The sequence below is a fragment of the Eretmochelys imbricata genome, chromosome 4, assembly GCF_965152235.1.
Source record: "Eretmochelys imbricata isolate rEreImb1 chromosome 4, rEreImb1.hap1, whole genome shotgun sequence".
Taxonomy (NCBI): domain Eukaryota; kingdom Metazoa; phylum Chordata; order Testudines; family Cheloniidae; genus Eretmochelys; species Eretmochelys imbricata.
Genome location: NC_135575.1, coordinates 119,921,619 through 119,933,939, shown reverse-complemented (window position 1 = coordinate 119,933,939; position 12,321 = coordinate 119,921,619). Strand labels below are relative to the sequence as shown.

Below are 12,321 nucleotides of genomic sequence, written 5' to 3'. Positions count from 1 at the left end.
TTTCGGAGGCATGGACTGTCTTTGTATTATTTGCTTGCATAGTGTCCAATACAGTGGGATCCTGAGCCTTGTTAGGGGCTGTTAAGCATTACAGCAACAGAAATAAATAATAACTATGTGCCTTTGTACAAACACACACACTCAGTCTCTCTCTCTCTCTACTGTTAAGTATTCAAGGTAACAGGTATTAAACACTCTTATTACAGAGCTGGTCATTTGTCTGAAAATCACTTGGGACCACTTCTAGATCAAGCTCAGGCAGAAGTTCATTCTGTTAAACAGAAGTTGGATCATAATTTAAAACAGGAAAAGCAAAGGCTTCACCAGAAACTCGTTACTAAGAGAAGACGAGAAATGTTGCAAAAGGTAATTATGTACAGTGTAACGGTTTACCCTGGGATTATGCTGAAAAAAGCCCTGATTGAATTGAAAGATAAGGTCTAATTCTTTTATGACGATGAAGATAACAAACATCCATGCTAGGATAGTAGAGGAAAATCAGTCTTCATAATTTTTAGTGGCATTACCATAATATACAGTAGAACCTCAGAGTTATAAATACCAGAGTTACGAACTGACTGGTTAACCACGCACCTTATTTGGAACTGGAAATACACAATCAGGCAGCAGCAGAGACAAAAAAACAAAAAGAGCAAATACTGTACAGTACTGCGTTAAACGTAAACTACTAAAAAAAAATAAAGGGAAAGTTTAAAAAAAAAGATTTGGCAAGGAAACTGTTTCTGTGCTGGTTTCATTTAAATTAAGATGGTTAAAAGCAGTATTTTTCTTCTGCAGAGTAAAGTTTCAAAGCTGTATTAAGTCAATGTTCAGTTATAAAGTTTTGAAAGAACAATCATAGTGTTTTGTTCAGAGTTATGAACATTTCAGAATTACGAACAACCTCCATTCCCGAGGTATTTGTAGCTATGAGGTTCTACTGTATTGTCTTAACTGAGCAGTTATTCATAGCCTGACAACAGAAGACCAGATCATTCCCTACCATTGGGAAAACCTGCAGGTAAGTGATATACATGAAGAAAATGCTGAGTTTCCATTTGTGAAATCTGATATTTCATCAGGATCATAGGGTTAGATTCTACCACAGTGGGACCAGGTGGCATGACCTTCCAAACCCACTGAGCTTCCAAACTCTTTGGAATAAAATGCCTTGGAGCTCTGGCAATCATGCAGAGGGCCAACACTTCCATTGTATTCTCTGTGCTTGCCACTGGTGTGGTCTTAAATGATAAATTGTGTTAAAACAAGGGTAGCTTTGGCTAGCTTTACAGTGAAAATATCGCATAGTGTAATATGAAATATCAATAAAACATTTTTCTTTTCTTTCCTCTATTTCTTTGATCAGAGTTTGCATTTGGAATTTTACCAGTTCATTAGATTTCTGACCCTTTCAGACATTTGAAAATGTGTCAGGGCATGAGATAAATTGCACACTGCATTTTTGTTGGTGTTAGCATTCTGTCTAACTTCAGCCTAAATTAATAGTGGCCTTTTGGGCACATATGAATGCAGTGCTGATAGTATGCAATGAAATTGTCATTTTGAGTATTACAAAAAACTGTTATGTATAATTTCACCTTGGTATGAAATAAGTATATAGGGGATTTGAACTAAAAAGAGGTTTCTTCTATTTACCTTGTATCTTTTTTTTTTTTGTATTTTTGTAAATGAATCAGCAGAAAGAACAAAGAAAGGAGCAGATGTCGATAGGAGACACTTTCAAAACCACTAAAGAGGTTAGCCACTACTTGAACCACTGGCAAAAGCTCCTGACTGAACATGCTGTTGAATTTGAAGAGCTTATTGAAAAGCTTGATAATGATGCCGGTGAAGAAATAAAAGTGCTTAGATTTACTTTGACAGAGAAAGCTATTGAAGAACTTAAACGCATTCAGTATGGAGTAATCACTCAAGAACTTTTAAAACTGAGTGTGCCAAAGCCGTTCCTGCAACAAATTGTTGAGGAGCATAAAAAGGAAATTGCTATTCAAACTGAACAGCTTGAAAAAGAAGAACATGACAATAATATGGCCACTGGGGAATGGCTTGAGAATACCAGGCAAAAACTGAGCCAAGAGCTGGAACAGAGCATTGCAGAACAAAAAAAACTAAGGAGTTGGGAACAGTTAGTATTCATGTAAGTGTCTGTCCATTTTCTTTTCTTGGTTATGCCTCTAGTAAGTATGAGTTTAACAAACATGTGGGCTTAATTTTTAACTATCAATTCTTTGCTATAAACTTTGGACCTGAGTTTCACAGGTTCACAGTACCCACCACTTGTACTGCAGTCTATATGTGCTGTCTTTGCCCTGTGCTAGTGAAAATTAGACCCTTTGGTTTGTTTGGGGATTTTTAATGAAAATTCCAAGAAGCTGAAATTGTTAAAGTTATAAGGGTGATTTAGAATTTTTAGGCTTTAATTCAGTGTATGCCATGCTTTATTTGCAAAACTCTCAGTATTCAAAGATTCACAGATCCCAAGACCAGAAATGAGGATTATGAACATCTGCTCTGATCTCCTGTATAACACAGGCCGTAGAACTTCCCCAAAAATAATTCCTAGAGCATATCATTTAGAAGAACATCCAAACTTGATTTAAAAATTGTCATGATGGAGAATCCACCCTGACCCTTGGTAAATTGTTCCAATGGTTAATTACACTCACCGTTAAACATTTATGCTTTATTTTCAGTCTGAATTTGGCTAGCTTCAACTTCCAACTGCTAGATTGTGTTATACCTTTCTTTGCTAGACTAAAGAGCCTATTATTAAATATTTGATTCCCAGGTAGATACTTATAGACTGTGATCAAATCACCCCTTAACCTTCTCTTTGTTAAGCTAAATACAGTGATCGTCTCCAAGAGCTCAAACTAAGGCATGTTTTCTAATCCTTTAATAATTCTTGTGGCTCTTCTCTGAAACCTCTCCAAATTATGAACATCCTTCTGGAATAGTGGGCAGCAGAACTGGTCATAGTATTCCAGCAGTGGTCACACCAGTGCCACATATGAAAGTAAAATAACCTCTACTGGAGATTACTCTGTTTGTGCATCACAGGATCACATTAACATCACAGGGGGAGCACATGTTCATCTGATTATGCACCACGACCCACAAATCTTTTTCAGAGTCGCTGCTTCCCAGAAAAGAGTCCCCCATACTGCAAGTGTGGTCTACATTCTTTGTTCCTAGATGTATACATTTATATTTAGCCATATTAAGACACACTTTGTTCGCTTGTGCCCAATTTACCAAATGGTCCAGATTGATCTGAATCAGTGACCTGTGCTCTTCATTATTGACTTCTCCTCCAATTTTTGTGTCATCTTCAAACTTTGAGTGATGATTTTATGTTTTCTTCCAAGTCACAGATAAAAATGTGGAATAGCGTTGGGGCAAGAACTCATTCTTGCGGGATCCCACTGGAAACACACCCTTTTGATAATGATTCCCCGTTTACAGTTATATTTTGAGACCTTATCAGTTAGCCAGTTTGTAATTCATTTAATGTATGCCATCATGTTAATTTGATATCATTCTAATATTTTAATCAAAAAGTTGTGCAATAACAAGTCTAACCCCTTACAGAAATCTAAGTATGTTACGTCAACACTATTACCTGTATCAACCAAACTTGTAACATCATCAAAAAAAAGGTATCAGGTTAGTTTGACAGGATCTGTTTTTCATAAACCCATGTTGAGTTGCATTAATTTACATTACTCTCCTGTAGTTCTTTATTAATTGAGTCCTGTATCAGCCACTGCATTATCTTGCTCAAGATCTCTGATAGACCTGTAGTGACCTGGGTCATCCCATTTGCCCTTTTTAAAAATCGGCACAACATTATCTTTCTTTCAGTCTTCTGGAACATCCACAGTGCTCCAAGACTTACTAAAAATCAACATTAAAGGTCCAGCAAGCTCCTACCCTAGCTCTTTTAATACTCTTGGGCGCAAATTAATCTGGACCTGCTGATTTTAAAATGTCTAACTTTAGTAGCTTCTGTTTAACATTGTCCAGAGACACTAGTGGGATGGGAAGAGTGTTATCACAATATGATGAGACTATATCATCTGTTTTTCCCCAAATACAACACAGAAATATTTATTGGCAAGTAAGAGAAGTGCAGAGGAGGCGATTGCGGCCCTACCCGCCTCTATCCCGCAGGAGGACTTCAGGGCCCACCAAGAACTCTTAAAGAGGGTGGCAGCAAGCCTCCACCTCCGGGCAGAGGAGATGGAGGAGCCCTGGGTCTCCCTGTTTAACGTGTTGTCCCCATCGGTGCCAGGTAGGGTGGCCTTGCCTCTCCATGAAGGGTGGCTAAGATTTCAAGTGCCCTGTGGCAAACACCGGCCTCATTGGCCCCCATCTCTAAAAAGGCAGAACACAAGTACTTTGTACCCGCTAAGAGGCATGAGTACTTGTTGGTCAACCACAGGAAACAGCAGGGTCAGCCAGCCCTGACCCCAAAGAACAAAAACTCTCGGAGACTGGACTCTTTCAAAAGGAAAGTATATTCATCTTTGAGCTTCCAGTTACGAGTGGCAAACCATCAGGCTCTCCTGGGCTGGTACGAATTCAATCTGTGGGGCTCCCTGCCCAAGTTTGAGGACTCCCTCCAGGAGCGCGATAGGAAGGAGTTCAAGGCGCTAGTGGAGGAAGGGGCAGTGGCCGCTAGGGTGTCGCTGCAGGCAGCCTTGGATGCTGAGGACACAGCCACACGATCAATGGCCTCTGCAGTGTCCATGGCTCCTGCTCTCTGGGCTGTCCAGCGAGGCACAGTCTTCCATGCAGGATCTCCCGTTTGATGGGAAAGCTCTGTTTGTAGAGGAAACAGATACAAGGCTGCATGGCATGAAAGACTCCCGCATGACCCTCCAGACTCTGGGCCTCTATGTCCCGTCTCCAGCAAAACCTAAGTTCAAGCCTGTCAAAGTCAGATTCAGGACTCACATAATTTGTCAGACCACTCTGTTTATTAGCAAAGCGCTTTGCCAGTGCACCCAGATATGTGAGCCCCTCTCTGAGGCTCAAGCTAACTTATTTATACAGCTAAGCCAAAGCCAATTTAACATAAGAGACAAAAGGAAGCAGAAACTGACAAATATACATACATATCTTATTTGCATACTAACGTTTACCAATCTCCTAGCTCAGTAGGAGCTCTAAGTTAATGAGTTTGAGCACCCATTGTCTCACACTCCTTAATGTTTCTCTTCCTGACAACTATATTTCAACAAATCTTTCAAGCAGCATTTCTTTAATGAATTATAATTTCAATATAATTCATTCTATTTTCACAATCCCTCCTTTTGGTCAAACTACGCAATGACCAACAATGACTGGGTTTCACATATCAGTCGTTCTTCATCTCTTTGTTCATCAGTGATATTTAAAATCATCAAATTAGCACTCTGGTTTGGGGCAGCTGTCTGTGTGGCATGCCTGACACAATTTTGGATACAACAGGAAAGTAACTGAAAACATACAAAAATTATTAGGATTCCAAACAGGAGAGTTAGGGCTCCCTGAAACAACCAGTCTCCTATGCCAGAGAAATTGAAAAGGTTACTTAGCCACTTCCATAAAGAACTTGGCTCTTCGTGGGGAAGATATGCGATTTGTTCTAAGTGGCTAGCACGATCTGTTACCTCATTGGTGTTGTCTGGTATATACACACAGCTCCCTTTTCCAATGAGAGCACAAGTCCCTCCTTTTGCCGACAGCACTATGTCCAATGCCTGACGGTTTTGGAGGGCCATCTGTCGGATTGCCCCTGTTTCTTTGGCCAGGGCTCTTAAACTTTCTCCGGTTCATTTGCCATTATTTCAACTACTGCTTGTAACCTTAGGAGCCTTTTTACATGGTGTATTACTCCCCCTAATGGTATTAAGGAACTGCCAATGGCCTCTTCCCAGGTTAAGAGGCTTATGTTATTTACATACCATTAGGCATCTGTTAAGTCCCTTCTTTTTCGCCTGAAATTGCGGAGGTGTTCTCGAGGGAAGGTTCCTAGCACTTGGAATTGTGGGAAGAGTCGGGCAGGATAACAGATTCCTGACCAATTAGCTGGTAGTGCGGTATAAGCTCTGGGCCCACACACCCAGCGATGGCCTATTAAGGCCGGGAAGGGTCGGTTGACCCCATTTGTCATATAGGTGTTTGCAAAGGAGGAGTAGTATCCCCCAAATGGTACAGGGTAATTCTCCTTACGAGGAATGGTTTTATTTGCATGACATTGAAAGATTGTATTGTTTTCACTAAGGTTACTGTAGGGGAAACATGAGATTGATTTTTCTGTTTGATCCCAGGTTGAGAAAAAATTCATATCTCCATACCTGGCCCGCCACTTTTTAGTTTTGTTTGAATAATCCCATACATCATTGGCCACAATATGCTGAGAGCAACAGCTTTTCCCCAGATCCAGCCCTGTCCCATTACACACCCAACACCAATGACCTTTTCCCTCCACACTTATCCATTTAGATGCATTTATTCCCACTGCTTCCCAAGTGTCATTGCTGTTCCATATTTTGTTAAACGGACGAGGCCCTCTAGTGAGGTCTGGGAACTTGAGTGGGATAGCCAGGACAGGAACACCAGTTTGAGAGTGGGCTGGGATGTGGCTGCAGACCCAGCAATTAGAAATATTAAGGGTCTGAGCTATCCACACCTGCTGCTGGATAAAAGAATTGTCATCGTGGTCTCCCCAGACCGTAAGATACCAGCAGCCGAGGAACAGCGTCTGCTTCTGGCAATCCTTACGAGAGCATAGATTATAAGTTATTGCAGACTGTTCCTCTACATCTTCTTCTGGAGTCAAAATTGACTCTGCATTGTCCAGAGGTGATGATTGGTTCTCTGGGGATGGTGCCTTCTTACACTGTGAAGCATGTATCCACACTGCGATGCCAGATAGTTTAACAACCGTCTGTGTAGTAAGCAGTACCTGATGAGGACCCTTCCACCGGAGCTCCAAGGTGTGCTTTCGATGATGGCGCTGTACATAGACCCAATCACTTGGCTCGAGGTTGTGGCAAGCGTCAGAGGTGGGTTCCATGGGCCAGACAGCTCGAACCTGTGAATGGAAGTGACTTACAGCTTGCATTAGTCCCTTGCAATACTGAAGGAGCGCACTGTGAGTCAAGTTCAAATCTGGAACGGGAGTAATGGTAGTCATAGCTCGCATAGGGCGTCCCATTAAAATTTCAAAGGGACTTAATTTATGCCTTTGGGATGGAGTGGATATCATGTCCATAAGGGCTAATGGTAAGGATACTGGCCAGCTTAATCTTGTAGAGTCACAAATTTTAGCAAGCTTATTCTTAAGTACACCATTTAGTCTTTTAACTGCACCTGCACTCTGTGGGTGGTAGGGACAGCGCAACAGGTGTTTGATATGCAATATACGGTCCAGGTGTTGAACAAGTTGTCCAGTAAAATGTGTACCCCGATCACTGGACAGAGTAGCAGGAATTCCCTTGGCAGGCATAACATGGTTTAACAAACATTTGGCAACAGACAGTGAGTCAGCCTTGCGACAAGGAAAGGCTTCGATCCAACTAGAGATTAAACATACCATAACAATATAAATTCATATTGTTGACACTTAGGCATTTGTACAAAATCAAGTTGCTAATGCAAGAACGGTGCTTGAGGCAGAGCCCAGAACCCCTGGGCCACTTTTACAGGTTTACCAATATTATGGCTTTGGCAAATGGTACAGGCTGCACAGTAGCGGGCTGCAAAAGAGCTAAAATGGGGGGGCCCACCATCCTGTCTTAGTTACAGCAGAGACCATCCGCTCCTTTCCGACATGCGAAACACTGTGTAGCAGGGTGGCCAGAGACGGTTAGAGTGAAAAGGGGGCTACAAAGGCGCCAGTAGGCGAGCGCCAAAAAGAATCGGGATGTAGAGAGCAACCTTGGGCAACCCAGGATTCTTTCTCGGTTTCTGGGGCAGAGTCTTGGAGCAAGGTGAGGTCAGTGGGGGACCAGGAGGGTAAGAGGAGAGCAGAGAACAAGGGAATCAGACATTTCGACTAGGCGCACTGCAGCAGCTACAGCACGCAGGCAGGGGGGTAAGTCTTGGGCAACAGGGTCTAAAGTGGCAGAGAAATGGGCAGTTCTTTTCTCCGTGCATCTGAGTGAGAACTCCAAGTGCACACCCAGATTGTTCATGGCAGAAAAGGGTAAAAGGCTTAGAATAGTCAGGCAGCCGTAAGGCAGGGGCGGAAGCCAAACCCTGTTTGAGGGAAACAAAGGCAGAATTGGCCTCAGGGGGCCACGGCATGGGGTCAGGCACAGAGAATCAAGTGAGTTCCTGGAGAGGTTTTGCAAGGGAGGCATACTGGGGAATTCATTGTCTGCAAAATCCAGCCATGCCTAAAAACTTCCGGACCTGGCGTGGGGAGTGGAGTCGGGGAAAGCTAAGGTTAGCTTGGACGCGGGCGGGAGAAAGTGCACGGGAACCCTGGGAGAGGAGAAAGCCAAGGTATGTGACAGAAGCTTGACAGAGTTGTAGTTTAGAGCGAGAAGCTTTGTGACCCTTATTTTCTAGGGCAGTAAGGAGCACTAAAGAGTCAGTTTCAGAGACAGACAATGAAGGGGAACAGAGGAGTAGATCATCTACATATTGGACTAGTGTGGATGGGAAAACAAGGTCAGCAAGGTCTCGGGCTAATGCTTGGGAAAAATATGATGGGCTTTCAGTATACCCCTGGGGCAGTGTGGTCCATGTGTACTGTTGCCCCTTGTAAGAAAAGGCAAACAGGAACTGGGAGTCAGGGTGAACCGGGACAGAAAAGAAAGCAGAGCACAAATCAACAACAGTAAAATGAGTTGCATCTGGTGGGATAGAAGCCAGAATCTTTGAGAGAGACAAATTTTGATTCTGTCCACCTATGATTTGCCTCTTCCCACCACTGCATGAAACAATCAACCTCTTCTTTTGCCAATTTGGTTTTAGGTTGGCCGAGTTTGTCTTTTAAGACGTCTACTCGGTCTTTGTCCCAAGATTCTAACAGTGGCCACTGAATTTTGGGATTCTCCTGAGTTAGCCTAGACCATTTTTCCAGAAATTTACAGGAGTCCGGACCCTTCCTAAAATACATAAATTGAGCCCGCGTTCCTTTAGGGAACTGTCCCAACTTAGACATCAGGTTTCCCATACAGGAGGACTTTACACACCAATCACACAAGAAGGAAAGTCGGGTTCGTCAGAGCGATGCCCGGTGCAACACACAAAAGGAACCCACAGGCTACTGCCTCAGTCGCCCTTGCTTTCACACCAAGGGTTTTACCCAAGGCGCGGTGCGGCTGCGATTGTGCAGATTTCACTCACTCAGACCATGGGGACAGGAACCGTTTGGTCAGCCGATCCGCGGACGGAGACAGTGCCCAGACTCAAACACACCACAGGGAGGACGGATAGACACAGAGACAAGACAGTCCTCAGTCCGGACAAAACACAGAAATAATTACCTGACCAGATTCCTGATGTCAGATCCCCGGATCCCTACCAGAACAGAGTGGGAACCAACCAACAGGTTCGATGGCGTAGACTTCACTGTGGTCATGCACCCTTCCATTCTGGCGGAGGACCGCTCGGGCCAAATGCCCAGGTGCCGGCTTGCCACGGCCGTCCTAAGAAAGGTCAGGAGTCACATGGCCCCAGTGAAGACGGTTGCCATCTCGGTGGAATCTCCAGATTGTCAAAGTCAGATTCAGGACTCACATAATTTGTCAGACCACTCTGTTTATTAGCAAAGCGCTTTGCCAATGCACCCAGATATGTGAGCCCCTCTCTGAGGCTCAAGCTAACTTATTTATACAGCTAAGCCAAAGCCAATTTAACATAAGAGACAAAAGGAAGCAGAAACTGACAAATATACATACATATCTTATTTGCATACTAACGTTTACCAATCTCCTAGCTCAGTAGGAGAGCTAAGTTAATTAGTTTGAGCACCCATTGTCTCACACTCCTTAATGTTTCTCTTCCTGACAACTATATTTCAACAAATCTTTCAAGCAGCATTTCTTTAATGAATTATAATTTCAATATAATTCATTCTACTTTCACAAGCCGCAGCAGACTCCCACCCAGGCCACCCTGCCGAAGTATGAGGCTGCCCATAAGAAGCAGCAGGACTATAAGAGGCAGTCTCAGCCTGCCCCCCAGCCTGGGTCATCCAAGGGCAAGCAGGTGGGGAAAAGGCATTTGTGACGGGACTCTCGGGGGCACCCCACCAGTCCTCATCAGGGATCCACCCCCAATAAAGCTTCCCTCTCCAACCGGTTGTGTGCTTTCCTCCCGGAATGGTCGTGGCTAACCTCGGACCGATGGGTCCTCAACACCGTCTCCCAGGGTTACACCCTCCAGTTTACTTCATCCCCAACCAACTCACCCCCATCCCCCTTGGGGGACCCCTCGCACAAAGCTCTGCTCGAGCAGGATGTGGGGCAGCTCCTACGTCTAGGAGCGATAGAGGCGGTGCCCGAGGAGTTCATGGGCAAGGGGTATTAATCCCGCTATTTCCTTATCCCGAAGGCCAAAGTGGGGCTCAGGCCCATCCTGGACCTCCAAGGTCTGAACGAGTACATGGTGAAGCTCAAGTTCCACATGGTCTCCCTGGCCTCCATCATCCCCTCCCTGGATCCCTGGGACTGGTACACTGCCCTTGTTCTGTAGGATGCGTCCTTCCACATCCACATATTCGAGGGGTACAGGCGCTTCTTCCATTTCGTGGTGGGACAGAATCATTGCCAATTCACGGTCCTCCCATTTGGTCTGTCCACTGCCCCCAGGGTGTTTACAAAATGTATGTCAGTGTTAGCGGCCTACCTCAGATGGCGGTGGGTCCAGATATTTCCCTATCTGGACGATTGGCTTGTCAAGGGCACCTCCCGGTCACAGCTCTTCTCCTGTCCACGTGCACCACCGTGGGCCTGTTGGTAAACAACACCAAGTCCACGTTAGTCCCAGTCCAATGCATAGAGTTTATCTGAGCGCTCCTGGACATAGTGTTGGCCAGGGCCTCTCTCCCGCCAGACAGATTCGAGACCCTCATCGACTCTGTCACAAGGTTCCCGGTGACAACAGCCAGGGTTTGCCTACAACCCTTGGGTCACATGTCAGCGTGCATGTATGTGGTCCGTTACGCCAGACTCAGGATGAGGCCCCTCCAGCTCTGGTTGGCCTTGAAATTCTCCCAGGCCACAGACAGGATGGACACGGTCCTCACCGTGCCAGACTCTGTGATCATCTCCCTACAGTGGTGGTCCACCTCAAACAACATGCTCCAAGGGGTCCTATCAAGGGACAGGGCCCCGTCGTTGGAGCTGGTGTCCGATGCGTTAGACCTGGGTTGGGAGGCCCATGTGGGGAACTTTCAGACTCAAGGCCTGTGATCAGCTCAAGACCTGACCTTACAGATAAACGTCAAGGAGCTCACACCTGGAGGGCAAGGTAGTCAGGGTCCTCACAGACAACATGGCCTCAATGTTCTATATCAACAGGCAAGGTGGGGCTCGATCCTCTGCCATGAAGCCCTCAGGCTGTGGGACTTCTGTATAGCCCATAATATCCACATGAAGGCCTTCCATCTACCGGGTGCCCAGAACGAGAGGGTGGATCGCTTGACCAGGGACTTTTCCTCACAACATGAGTGGTCCCTCCACCCAGAAGTGGCCCACCAGCTCTTCCGAAGGTGGGAAACTCCCCAGATGGACCTGTTCGTGACTCGTCAGAACAGCGATGTCCCGGGTTCTGCTCCAGGAGAGACCCTGGGGAGGGGCGCTATCTCCGATGCCTTTCTCCTATCCTGGTCAGGCCAGCTTCTCTATGCCTTTCCCCCATTCCCTCTAATCAGCAGGGTCCTGGAGAAGATAAAGACGGACAAGGCCCGGGTGCTCCTGATTGCCCCGGCGTGGCCCAGGCAGCATTGGTACAGGATCCTAATGGGGCTAGAGGTAGCTCCGCCATGGCCATTGCCGCTTCGCCCGGACCTGCTCTCTCAGGACCAGGGCCACCTCCTCCACCCCAACCTGGCAGCTCTTCACCTCGCGGCTTGGCTGCTCAGTGGTTAGGTGGAGAGGAAAAGACATGCTCAGAGCAGGTTCGCTGTGTCCTCCTCAAAAGTAGACGGCCCTCCACTCGCCATGCTTATTTGTTGAAGTGGTCCCAGTTTTTTGTCGAAGTGGTCCCAGCTTATCCTTGATTACCTCCTCCACCTGAGGGCCCAGGGCCTGGCACCCTCATCAGTCAAGGTGCACCTGGCAGCCATATCGGTCT

General features: G+C 45.6%; 1 protein-coding gene across 1 annotated transcript in view; it reads left to right on the top strand.

The window, feature by feature from the left end:
* Positions 1-12,321, top strand: part of EVC2 (EvC ciliary complex subunit 2) — a 160,730-nt gene that overhangs the window by 88,407 nt on the left and 60,002 nt on the right. The window contains exons 13-14 of the mRNA XM_077814642.1: positions 207-366; positions 1,698-2,158. Of these exons, the coding sequence (XP_077670768.1) occupies positions 207-366; positions 1,698-2,158 (621 nt within the window). The remainder of the gene's footprint in view (positions 1-206; positions 367-1,697; positions 2,159-12,321) is intronic.